Source organism: Anabrus simplex, chromosome 6, assembly GCF_040414725.1.
Source record: "Anabrus simplex isolate iqAnaSimp1 chromosome 6, ASM4041472v1, whole genome shotgun sequence".
Taxonomy (NCBI): Eukaryota; Metazoa; Arthropoda; class Insecta; order Orthoptera; family Tettigoniidae; genus Anabrus; species Anabrus simplex.
Window position 1 is genome coordinate 52,825,877 of NC_090270.1, and position 14,008 is coordinate 52,839,884.

A 14,008-nucleotide genomic window follows, 5' to 3' on the forward strand; every position below is an offset into this window, starting at 1 on the left:
ATATCTTGAATTACTGGAGTTGTGTGGAATTACGTGATTGTTGGTGAGAAGTTAAATGATGTCACATTTGAAGATTTGCAAAATGTTGTATGAGAGAATTGTTTAAGCTGTAAGTTAATGGTTCAAGAAAATCACCATTCATATGTGAAATACTTTGGTGGGTGGACTCTTCATTTATTTTTCCTATTTATTTCTCTTAGCCTGATTGGTTTTATGCTTATCTGTCAAATATAATTGAATGCCTGTAAGGTGTTTCCATTCTTTAAAACTGATTTTTTTTGGTTTTTTTTCAGGTTAAACATGGAGGAAACTGCTACTCATAAGGTGTCAGATTCAGCTTACTCCAACAGCTCCAACAGTCAGTCACAGCGCAGGTGAGAGAACTGTGAAGATGTAACATTTTCAAGACTTTTGTGACATTCCAGTATAATTATCACAAAATATTAAAGTTCTTTGACTGGTTTTAAAATAAATGATCAGGATAAAAAAAAGAAAAAACTGTTTACTTCTCGTTAAATGTTATCTACAATTATATTATGTAATTTATGTTACGTATCATTTGGCAATAATCTGGGGAAATCTGTTTCAGTCTTTGAATAATTTTAATTGTTGTTAACTCTCAGTAAGATGGTCCATGATGGGAATCCTAGTCAGCTTCTGTCATATTTCAAATGTGAATTTGCTCTCTTATGATACAGATTCCAGTAACATTACTTACAGTTATTATGAAGTTGAAGTTATGTTAAATCTGCAAGCTCCAAGTAGTCATATAAATTAAATGGAGCAGTTATTTTGACAGAAAGACCTTATGAATTTGCAGACTGTATCACACTTTAGTCTTTCATCACACCCTAATGATGGTGGCAGCAATGATGATGTCATTCCATGCAAATAGAATTGTACTTATTTACTCGTATCCATTCTATTTCTCAGTCAGTGGTAGAGGTGGTGATTTTTTGCAATAACAATATCACACAAAATGTATATGAATGTTTGTACTTTCGTATTTTCATTTTTCATGACCTGCAAACCACTTTTTTCACATGAAGCTTTTTAATTTCTTTTTATTATTCTGATTTTGCATTAGTATAAATGTATTTTTTATCTACATTATGCTTTAACCTATGTCAATTTAACATAGATATAGAATTTTATTATACTTTGTTTTTTTTTATTTTACTGTTAGCTCTATGCAAAGCAGTTTTAATTTCACATTAACTATTGATCAAATTCTAGGTTTATTTTTTCAAGACACTATGAAACACAAAATTATAAATATATAAAAGGTACAAAATTCTATATGTACAAATCAAATGTAAAATTTCTGATTCTAATTTGATTCTCGTTGATAGATTGTAAGGTTCTGATTGATCTTGACAGCTGTATGTTTGAGTAATTTATTTGCAGTTGTACTCTTCGATAGTACACTCACTAACAAGAGAAGTTGAGCATCCGCTGGCAGTGGTCCAGTTTATCCATTCTTCCAGTGTTTGGAGTGTGTTACTTCTGGCATAAAAGTATGGCGAGCCATAGGGTATTTCTTTGGTGCACTTCTGATAGCGATTTGGAGGACCCTGATGCCACTTTAATACATCAGTGACATTCTGTATCCCTGTCATGATATAGCACCCTGGCACAGTCTTTTAATGAGACAGTTCTTGTCCGCGCATGACATCATCATCATCATCATCATCATCATCATCATCATCATCATCATCATCATCATCGGTTTGCCCTTCCAGTGAGCCGGGTAGGGTGTTTGAAAACGAGCGTCTTCCAAAGTTGCCTATTCAGAAAGATTTTGTTGTCCATGACAGATTCTCAATTCCATCCTCTTCTCTCCACGTCTTCCCTCAGTTGGTCCATCCATCTTCTTCTTGGACTTCCAGCTGGTCTTCTATCTGTTATTCTCTTTTCCAAATAAGCACATGGTAACCTTGTGCTATTCATTCATTTAACATGCCCAAACCATTTAAGTCTAGATGACGTAAGTCTTTCCTCCATCGATTCATTTAGACCTAGGTTAGATTGCATCTGATCATTTTTCACTTGATCAAGTCGTGTCTTTTGGAGGGCAAACAAACAAACCCCATGGCACTACAGCCCTTGAAGGGCCTTGGCCTACCAAGCGACCGCAGCTCAGCCTGAAGGCCTGCAGATTACAAGATGTCGTGTGGTCAGCACGACGAATCCTCTCGGCCGTTATTCTTGGCTTTCTAGACCGGGGCTGCTATCTCACCGTCAGATAGCTCCTCAATTCTAATCACGTACGCTGAGTGGACCTCGAACCAGCCCTCAGGTTCAGGTAAAAATCCCTGACCTGGCCGTGAATCGAACCCGGGGCCTCTGGGTAAGAGGCAGGCACGCTACCCCTACACCGCGGGGCCGGCCTTTTGGAGGGCAGTTCTAAGAAATTTCATTTCACAGGCTTGAATCCTACTACAATCCTTTGATGTTAGTGTGCAGGTTTCCAGAGAATATGTAAGGATGGGAATGAAATATGACTTGTAGAGGGTCATTTTTGTTCTTGGTGGGGTCTTCTCATCCCATAGTAGGTATCTAATGATACTGTAAAAGTTAGAGCCTTTGGTTACTCTGCTTGTTGTTTCCGTCTCAGCTCTATTATTGCTAGCCATTGAAAATGAAAACCTACAACCTGTTTTCCAGTCATTGACCGGGTCAGGGATGTAATGAATGAAACATATATATAGGCTGTTATTACAATGGGGTTGCCACTCCCAAGGTGATTTAGTAATGAATGATAAATGCTATGAAATGATAATGGAGAGTGTTGCTGGAATGAAAGATGACAGGGAAAACCGGAGTACCCGGAGAAAAACCTGTCCCGCCTCCGCTTTGTCCAGCACAAATCTCACATGGAGTGCCCGGGATTTGAACCACGATATCCAGCGGTGAGAGGCCGACACGCTGCCGTCTGAGCCACGGAGGCTACTGCTAGCCATTATGCTTCCTAAATATCTGAATTGGTGTACTACTTCAACTTCATGGTCTGTATTTTTTTGTTGCATTCTGTATTATGTCTACTAATTTTCAATGCTACTGTTTTTGATGGGTTCAGTTTCATTCCATAATCATCAAACTTCTTTCACCATGCATTCAGATTATTTTGCACTCCCTCCTATGTTTCATCCCATATTGCCACATCATCTGCAAACACCAGAATCTGAAGATCTTTATTACCTTTTCCTTTTAGTTCCTTTAAAATGGTATCCATAACTGCTATGAATAGAAGAGGTGATAAGGCACTTCCCTGTTGCACATGACATACAGTAAATCTGTAAACTACTTGCACCAACAAACAGATTCCGAGGTCAAGTGTTGGCGTTTTGTAGTACACCAAAATACTTGGGAATAACACTTGATAGAACTTCGACTTTCAAGCAGCATCTCTCAAAACGTGGCGGCTAAAGTTAAAACTAGAAATAATATTCTTCAGAAACTTGCTGGTATATCATGGGGAGCTAATACTCGTGTTATAAGATCAACAGCATTAGCCTTATCATATTCTGTTGCTGAATACTGCTGTCTCTCCTGGATCAATAGTGTTCACACACACTAAGAAGATTGATGTACAACTCAATGAGGCAATGTGCATACTCACGGGATGCATTTGGAGCACGAACATGCTATGGCTTCCTGTTCTCAGCAACATAACACCTCCAGTCCTAAGACGATCAGAAGGTCTCCTAAAGGTATGGAAAAACATTCAGCAGAACCCCCAACTACCTATCCATCAAGATATTACCCTGAACATCAACGACTGAAATCAAGGAAACTGCCCTGGCATACAGCAACCGATCTTCAAAGGACCTCTTTTCATGTTAACAGTTTAAAGGAAAGCCCAGTGGGATCAGTCATCAGGAGTCAACAAACATCTAGTTGAGAATCCTTCTAAACGTGTACAAGGATTTGATCTTCCAAGGCGAGGAGAATCATCAATCAGATAAGAACTGGACAAGGCAGATGTGGTTATCTATTGTGCAAATGGGGTTGGACTAGCTCTACAAATTGTGATTGTGGTGCCCCTTCTCATTCAATCCAGCACATTGTTGCTGATTGCCCAATTCGAGCTTTCAAAGGAAAGGTAATGGATATTCACCGCACATTGGATGAAGCAGTTGATTGGGTCAAAAAGCTAGACCTAGAGTTGTGGTATTCTACGGACTTGTGACTACGCACATTTATCCTGAAACTATATATGTGTGTGTGTGTACATACATTCATCATACGATAAATAAATCCTGTTGAGGTACTCCTGTAGCCAGTGAGGTCCCCCATGTTGTTCCTGATAGAAGTGTAGGATTAGTTTTGACTTCAAACTCTTGACCTAGTGCTGATCCTCAGAATATCTAGGACCACTTACAACAGCTTTGGTCTGGCTTGCTGCAGAAGATGATTCAGTAACTGTTCAACTCCCTTCCAAACTGAATTGTTATGTGTATTTAGGCCAAAATTTGTGCTGCATTTCACTGTTGTGGGAACAGAAGTTTGTCTATATTGCCATCTCCATTTTCCATTTGATCTGATATCGTAATCATTGCTGGAGTCACAAAATCTTTCAGCAAGTGCAGTTTCTCTTCATTTCCACCACTCCTAAGAGCTAAACTTTTTCTCTTTTGATGATATTTACTGTACTTGCACAGGGCCATTTCTAAAAATTACACTCTACACTACCAACCACCACAGAAACACGCAATAGTAATTACATCCCTCCATATAGGGTTGGCGTCAGAAAGGGCATCCAACCGTAAAACAGGGCCAAATCCACATGCCGACACAGTTCGCACCTGCGACCCCACAGGTGTGGGAAAAGTGATAGAAAAAGAGGGAGAAGGGCCATTTCTGAAGTTTACGCTTAAGTCCACATATGACCAGAAACAGTTGTGTGGTTTTCTTATTTCTAGCATGGGCGAGCATATGTTCTCAAAATTTGATACCACTCTTTTATTAAGAGAGAGAAATTGCTATTTACATATACTGTTCATGACTCGGTGGTGATTTATGGAATATAATGGAAAAAAGAACATGCTCTTTGTCAGATAAGATTTCGTAGGCTTTCATTATTATGAGCTCCTCTCACACAGTCAATTTGGATATGTGTGGATTTTAGTTGAAAATTACACCAAAGCATTGAACAAATAAGGCTTCTTTGTACCTTTCTTATGAAACATTCTACTGTTGATGGTGATAATTTGGGAACAACGGATTTGACCAAGTTGTCCTTAGTGAGAGCCATAAACATAATTTCACCTTATACTTATTGGGATTTGAGTAGCATCTCAGCCACCGAATGATCACAATAATAGTTACATAACCAACACTTTTAAACAAATCCTTTGACATAATCCTTATGAATAGGCCACTATTGTTGATTAATTTTATGATACTATGGACTGAAAGTTATTTTTGATTTATTTCCAGCAGTGGCAGTTCTAAGTCCCACCACAGTACCTCAAGCGGTAGCAGCGGTTATGGTGGCCATAGCTCTACAACTACTCTGGGAAGAGGGTAAGTTAAAAAATTACTCTACTAGTAGAAATTCGATTTGTATATTAAAAGAGAAACTATAACAAGGTCTTTTATTGGACTAGTTGCAGTTGCTGTGGAATTGATGAACCTTCAAACTGGAAGTTGATCAGCCAGTGATCTGTACAATGGTCTGAATGTCATTCTTCATTTCTGTGATGCTGTTATGGCCAAGATTGTTTTATGTTCAAGGCCTATTTAGATAATAGAATATCCTACACAGCTTTAGACATAAAAATTGACCAACATCTAAATGTTGGTTAGCATTTTTGTGGCATAGGTATTTTAACAGTCAAAGGTATTCAGTATCAAGAACTGTTCATAAGGGCTTTAACATAATATGTCATGAAACAATCAGATTAACGTGTATATTGAATTATGAAAGTTTAGATCCTCGTATGGGTGCAATATTATTTCCTCATTTGCAAAATGATGTTTTAATTTACAAGACTGAATATTAAATTAAACAGGATGGCATATCTAAAAATGATTTAGATGCGTTGACGGCTTGTACCTAGCTTTACATTCATACCCCAGGTAAGGTTTTCCTGACTGCACCTCAATCAGCATTAAGGTAGAGGAGGGTAAGAGTATGTATGCACTTAGTATAGTTTGGTTAATGACTTTTATTTTGCTACTCTAACATTTATACACGTAACTGCACCACATGAAAGTAAAACAATTAATAAGTAGTCATAACTCATTAACATTCACATATATTTGCATTAATTTATTTTTAATAATTTTTGGGAAATGTGCACTTTTTTCTTGCTACTGGTTTAGTGTTGCACTAAGGAAGTGTGTTCTCTTGGCCATCCTGTGTTGGTAAGAGTACGCATATTAGATATTTTATTTATACGGTAATTGTCCCCCTAAATAAAAATCAGACCGTCCATATATGATAATAAAATTAAAACAGTTTTCCATTACACCCAGTGAGAAAACAAATGTCTGAAAACAGGTAAGATGCCCAGAAAAACCTAACAGTAGTCGCAAAGTAAAGTGCTTCAGTACAAGGAACAGAGTTTGTGCCACACCCAGAACACTCATTGCACTGCACCCAGTCATCATCCTGCACTTCACCACAATGCATTCCTCATTTTCGGCCATCTTTGAAGGCTTGTCACTAGCTTTGGATGCATCTGCCTAGTCGTGCTCCTTGCAAGAGTTTTTCCTCTTGCTTCTCAAGTTAAGATTTTTCCCCCCCTCTCATCCTTCAAACAAAGCTCTTCATCCTTATTCACTTGTTTCTCAATGAGTGCATTCTTGTATGGAGAATCTGATAGAATTTCAGAACTTTTTCCATGCCTTTTTAGTGTTAGTATTGTCCTCATACTTCAGTAGTGAGTAAAGAGAACTGATTCTGGCACTTCCATTAGATTTATTGTTTGCTGTTTCTTTGATTATCTTTTTAGATTTTTCCACTCCTAGGGCTTCTTTCATAGCTTCTCTCCCTACTGAGCCTTCATCAAAGTCCTTTTCAGGTATTCTACAATGAGTGACCTCTGTGGGAAGAAAAGCTTCCTCCAAGAACATGTTAGGGTTGAATGGGTGGATATCCATAGGCAGAAAATGAGTGTGCAGTCTTTTCAGTATTTGCTACTCTATTGTATGCCACTTTAAATAGCCCAGATTACTCAACTGAATTTTTCTTTATCCTTCGTTTAATTATTATATTATATTATATTATATTATATTATATTATATTATATTATATTATATTATATTATATTATATTATATTATATTATATTATATTATATTATATTATATTATATTATATTATATTATATTATCTTATATTATATTATTACTACATGCATTTGACTGGCAGCTCTCTCTGGATGAGAACAACTATTTTTCTGTTGTTTCAACACAGAGTTTCTTGAATGGAGAAAAGATTACCCTATCCAGTGGCTGCATCATGTGATTTGCCTGAAGTGGCAGAGACAGAAGAATTATATGATTCTCTCTACAGAAAATTATAGCTGGGAGAAAACATTGGAACACATGACTGTCTAGAATGAGAATAGGGGCATCGGCAGAAGGTTTTACATGTTTAACGAAGTGTTGTAACCACTGCAAGAAAAGCTCTGTATTCATATAACCAGATTATGAAATCATGGGCAATGTGCCTATGGATGTTCTCCTTCAAAAGTTCCAATTTCGTGTATTTTCTAGGGAAGATAAGGCCAGCTTGTATGAAATGCAGAAAACAGCTGAAATGATCTGATCTCTCTCCCCAGACTTAATTTTGCAAACACTTCCCGTACATTTTTTCACGTAAGCCGTACGTAACTTATTTGGAATAGTGGAAGCTCCTGTCTCATCCAAGTTAAATATTCGCTGAGGTTCAAACTGGAATCTGTCAAAGAATCTGCTTGCCTGGACTTTGTTTAACCCCATAGCACTGCCTAAACTACACTGCTCAGGGGAGGGGTTGCAAAGACAGAGGCTCCGTCTCCCACAAAAGCACACTACCTTCATCAGCTGTTTCCTCGTTATTCCATGAAACCTTAAGTCCAAGTCTTGAATATGTTTTGCTAGCTCACTTTCCATGAATTAATTAAATACTTTATAAAATCAGCCTAATGATTCTTGAACTGTAGTCTGCAAGGACAATAAAAATAGCTTACTGAAAAAAAAAAAAAAAAAGTCTCCCATCCTCCTCTTTTTGTCAACTATTTTGGAGCCTAAAAGGCAATACAGCACTCACTGCTTTAAGCTTTTTCCAAAGAGTAGCTTCATCGACTCCTATTTTCTAGGCCTCAGATCAATGGCTCTCTCCATTTCTTTGAAGGCATTTTGCTTTATCAAACATTTCCTGAATAAAATTGCTTGTATCTGTTGTCCATTTGTATTTACCCATGATGACATTCTGAAATATAGTTGTGTTGTATACAAGAACAGGTATACAGTAACACAACTATATTTTATTGCTTCAAATAGTCTTAACAACATATATACATACATTCAAATAAAACTTTCCTCGAAGCAGTATGAAAATTATAAACAGTTAACGTTGCTTGAAGACTGAAGTTCCAAAAAAAAAAGGTACACTTTATATACATATATACATGAATCTATCTTGATGCGAAAGTCCATTGAAGAGCTAGAGTTCTTGATAGTTGAAAACTATCTGTTCTATACCGTCACAAGTGTAATCAGTAGCGAAAGCTTGCACTAATAGAATATTAGTTGTTTCTGTAACTTGTCAGGAACTGACATTGAAATGCATAATTAGTAGAATACTAATTGATGTGTTTGAGCCTAGGTGGGACTGAGGGAATACTGTCATCGGGCTCGACGTGGCTGCGGGAAACGGGAGCGGAGGCAGTAACCCGAGGTGAAACCTCAAACACTCAGAATCAGTCCACCTATTCGAGACACCTTTTTAAGAGGGATAGCCTCCGTGTTCGACATTCGGCGTAATCTGGTGCTGGGCACTGGCAAGTCCTTTATATAGCTGGCTGATGTAACAGGCAAGCGCAGTGCAGACGTCTCTTAGAGTCGAGAACAATCCAGGCTGTTGCGTGCACGGAGCGAGGAGCACGCAGACACACGACAAATATTATTGATGATAATAATAATAATAATAATAATAATAATAATTTTGCAAGAGAAATCTAATCACGTTGACTGCGATAAAGAAACAAATGATGGGCAGATAATTTTTCAAGGTGGCCAGAAGTATGAACCTTCAAATGTGGCACGTATTCTTGGCAGTTCAGTTCAGTGTAGCAAGAAAACTCGCTACATGGCAGAAGCATTAGTATTATATTGGATTTTAACACAGTATAATGGACTACATAAACACAAAGTTGTTATTGTATAAAAATTATACACTCCATTTAAGCTCAGAAACTTAACACATTATAGGAGTGATAACATTTACTTGTCATTCATGGAGCTAGTAAACAGCACTCAGTAAGCAACTTCTTACTGTGGTGCACCACCAAATGCTTATCAATTTTACCAACAGTTGAATTAAACTACCCTGTACTTTTACACATCCTGGTACTCTTATCCTCACCTACCTTATCTATCGGTTGCTATGTGGACTCTGCTCTACCTTCTGCATTGACTTAACTAAGAACACTTAAGGCAAACAGTTATGTAAACTTTGGAGTTCCCATATCCTTATTCACATCCACGCCCATTCATGTTCTCACTTTGAGGACCTCTGAGATTGGTCTTCTTCCAGTACTCTTCAAGTCCTGGATAGCACCTAACTACTGACAACAGCATTTAGTACTATGTACTTCATTGTTTCTGAAGTCACAGATCAAGTATGGAATTAACTGTTGTGCAAAGAGGTCTGCTTTGGAAACTGTCTAAAATATTAATTGTATTCAAGTTTTTGTTTCACATTATCATTATTTTATTGAACACTCTGATGTATTAACCCATAAATTGGAAAAGTTAGTAGTGATAGCTGGGCTGTAGATATTCTACAGCAATAGTTCAAGGCATGGTTGCTTAGATATCAGAAGCCATCTCTTATGGTTCACACTGTGGAATTAATTAATATACACTTGGTTGTATATTGTGATTGTCATCTACACTTTCAGAGATATATAAATCTATAATTACTATTTACTAACCTTGTCAAATTTTCTCTAATGAAAAGAAAATTTAAGAAAATAAGCTTCATTAAACACTACATGGAGAAGTCCATGATTTGTCTATGACAGGCAGTATAAGATGAATTGACATAACTGACTTTAATGCCAAGAAAGGTTTCATTATCAGTCCAATTCAAGCACCATGTCAGCCAGCCTACTGCAGTCCACCTTGGGAAATAGAACATGTACGCGTCCATAATACCGTCCTACAAAAACAAGTACCAGCTGAATGAAATAGGGATTGTCAGCCTAATGGTTAGGGCTCGTGGCACTATAACCTGGCTTGTTCATGGAATTCTTGGAAATGTTAAAATTGCCTGTGAACAGCCTAGGCCTATGAATGTGCTGTAAACATCCTTAGATCCCACTTGTTTGGACGTCCATAATTTAAAAACTATACCATCATTATGTTTCTCTAAGGTAAAAATTTCTGTATCCTAATACGTTATACTTTGTCATTTGTGGCATCCCGTAATTGCGGGAAATCATTGATTGGTTCTGTTCTGGAGTATGTGTGGAACGCAGAGATGGTGAAAGAAGGTGCGGGCTTGAATGGGTCTAACTACAATATCAAGAATTGAATTAAAAATTGAATTGAATTGAATTGAATTGAATTGAATTGAATTGAATTAAAAATTTAAAATTTCAATATCAAAAAACAAACAAATTTCCATTAAGTGAAAATAACAATCAGGTACAATGCCAATCTTGAAACCAGATATGGAAAATACAAGATTCAGAACTTTAACAGTTTTGGGCTTCAAGCCCCTAGTTTTACAATTTCAGAGATACTGGATCCAGTTTACAAAACTTCAATTCAAAATAAGTAACAGTTTAGTCAAGGGCAGAAATCCTGTAATTCAAGAGCACTTACTCCCTAAATACAATATCTAGCCTTCCAAAGGCACTCTTTACTATTACAAAACTTTGAAAAGAGCTAATAGGCTCTCAGTTTCTTACAGCCCTCTCAAGGCAATATTACATCAAAATGTTACACTCTCTGGTCTCACAAGGCACGAATTACAAATAGAAATAGTTTTATACAGGGGTATCTAGTACCCAGCCTACAGGGCCTTTGCGAAAAAGAACAGGTTAAATAAACGGCCCGAACACAACCAGAACGGAGGCATACACTGCGCTCCCAGATAATGAAATATTAAAACCTACAGGACTCTCAGCCGATGAAACTGGGGCTAGTCCCAAACTACTAAGGTGGTGCGCATGGAAATAACTGTAATACATTACAGGAAAGAAAGGTTTGGAAATCATAGTCACCTCAAACCAAGATGAAGGGGAGCTCGAAAGGGTAACTCACTCTCTATCCCCGATTTACAGTTAAAGATTTTATGAAATTTTACATTAGCCAAACTAAAATTTACATTTTAGAAAAGAATATTACATACTTAAGATTCAGACCTTCCCCTCAGATAAAGTTGTGGAGACAGCAAGAGAGATAGGATTTACATGGCCATTACCTCCTGCCTTAACACACACACATAGAAAGACAGCGATCATTTGACAAGGAAACTCGAAAAGCCACAACTTATATACCCTCAGGGAAGGTTCGAGAGAATTCAGGACTAATCCGGCCACACCCTCTCAATATTTATTGGTTAACACAAAGTGAACAAGAAATGCGGGATTGGTTGAAAAATTAATTACAAAAATTCCTGATTGGCTAGATTCAAAACTGGCGGAAAGAAAAAGAAGTGTTGCCAACCCAAAAATAAATGAACATAGAGTCAGTTATGGACAACCTAGAAATATGAAACTTCTTTAAGTTATAAGTTCTTCCACCTTACACCAGAGTGCATGATCATAGTTCTTGGTAGTGACATCACTGTAGAAAAATGTCCAAACTTCTTGATGTATAGCCAAACAAAACAAGGAGAAATTCAATCAGTTTAGGAAACTTAATATTTCAGTAGTGACATCTGATTAAAGTTCCAAATTCATGTAATATCAGTTTCAACTTTTGGTCGATAGAGGAGTTCATTAAGGCGCTTTTTTTGAATGAGCGGAGTTGAGGTGTACCTCCCGGTACAGGTTCAATAAATATACATATATACTTGAGAAATCTCAGTTCATTAGAGTACATTCTTCTGCTCATGCAGTCTTAATTTGATTTGACCAATCTTTATTGCAAAAGATGAGGAAAAACCCCAGGAAAATGAGATGAGGAGGACACATGAGGATAAAGAATGAATCTGTGGATGTAGATTTTCAAATTTATACCTTGGCAGTACATTGTCGGAGGAGAGAGATTACACAAAGAGAGAAATATAAGAATAAAACTAGCATTAAGGTTAAACTAGAGTGAACTGGCAAAATGTAGAGAGATCCTGTATAGGATATATTTTATTGATACCATTTTATGTTTTAAGTTATTTTAACATCTCAGTAACAACTGGAATAAGCTCATTAAAATTTCTGAAGTGAATAATTAACTGTGGTTTTTTTCCTCAGTGAATTTGCAGTATTTAGATGTACAATACATTCTGATAGCCTTCACAATACTAAAATGTAGTTCAACTTTATTATGATTTTAAATTACTGAAGTTCAACTATTTAGATTTGCAAAGCTAAAGTATAATAATATGATTTATTGGTAAGTAATTCTCATGTTCCCATTCTGTTTGACTTCAGGAATGATGTATTTCCATTTCCACAAGTTACTAAACGCAACAAAGATAAAGAGCACAAAAAGAAGAAATTGAAATCAGCAACCATTACTCCAGCTGCTGACCATCATGTGGATCCAAAAAGTACATCCACCCTACCATCGGGAATGGATGTTCCTCCACAAACTGAGTGCAACGAAACCCCCACTAATATATCCTCAGAGATATTGGGCATTGCCATTGGAAATCCTATTATACCAAGTGTGGAAAATGGAGACCTGCAAAAGGCTGCATTCTCACAAACACTTCACTGCATAAGCAAATTGAAGAGTAAAGACTGCCCAGATGGTGAGTAACTGTCATTAGTGAAATTCATTTTAGATGGTATTTATAATCTGATTACCATAACACTTTAACTTGCATAAAGATGACTTTTATTTTTTGGGTTTGCTGTATTTGGATCATATAAATAATTATAACTCCAAAAGAAACTTCAGTATACAGGGTGTTCCAGGAGGAATGGTCAAAATTTGGGGATATGACAAGAACGATCACTTGAAGCAAAATGCGTTGTGTGGACATATGCCCTATTCCGAATGGTTTCCGAAACAGAACACATTTAATGTACATGCATTTTTGGGCTAGTGGCGTGCACGTATGTGTCTTACCCATCCAACTTCTTCGATGTTTTATTCTAGCCCAGACTACCTCATTGGTTTCAACCTCTTTGCTCGGGATGTCTTTCTGCCATTAAACTAGCCCGCTGAACGTGCAGTTGTCCATGGTCAGTGAAGCAGTGCGACAGATAAAGAGTGTATCAGAGAGCAGCATCGGTTAACTGTGTACACGCACTGGCTAAAATGCCACACATCCACAATAATGAAGAATATGCAGATATGGTGTATGTTTGTAGCTTCTGCGATGGTAGTGCTCCTGCTGCTGTTGAGGAATACCGACTGTGCTTTCCGTCATGTTGAATTCCTGATCTAGAGTGTTTACCAGAGTTTTCAGCACATTGTGTGAAACAGGTATTCTTCCAAGTTCCCATTTTTCTTCTGAATATGCAGTTCAACAACCTGTGCATTAACAGCAACACTTTGTTGAAATGGTGCAGCGTAGTTCTACCATCAGCACACGACGACTTTCTGCACGTATCAATGTCCCACGAACACGTGTGAAAAAGTTGTACCTACTGTATTTCAAAATGCCCATCTCA

At 37.3% G+C, this 14,008-nt stretch overlaps 1 protein-coding gene across 2 annotated transcripts in view; it reads left to right on the forward strand.

Annotated features, from left to right (window-relative positions):
* The window catches only part of per (period), a 99,059-nt gene that overhangs the window by 14,777 nt on the left and 70,274 nt on the right, over positions 1 to 14,008 (forward strand). For both annotated transcript variants that reach the window (XM_067149741.2, XM_067149740.2), the window contains exons 2-4: positions 294 to 374; positions 5,443 to 5,529; positions 12,818 to 13,140. In XM_067149741.2, the coding sequence (XP_067005842.2) occupies positions 301 to 374; positions 5,443 to 5,529; positions 12,818 to 13,140 (484 nt within the window). In that variant the 5' untranslated portion in view covers positions 294 to 300. The remainder of the gene's footprint in view (positions 1 to 293; positions 375 to 5,442; positions 5,530 to 12,817; positions 13,141 to 14,008) is intronic.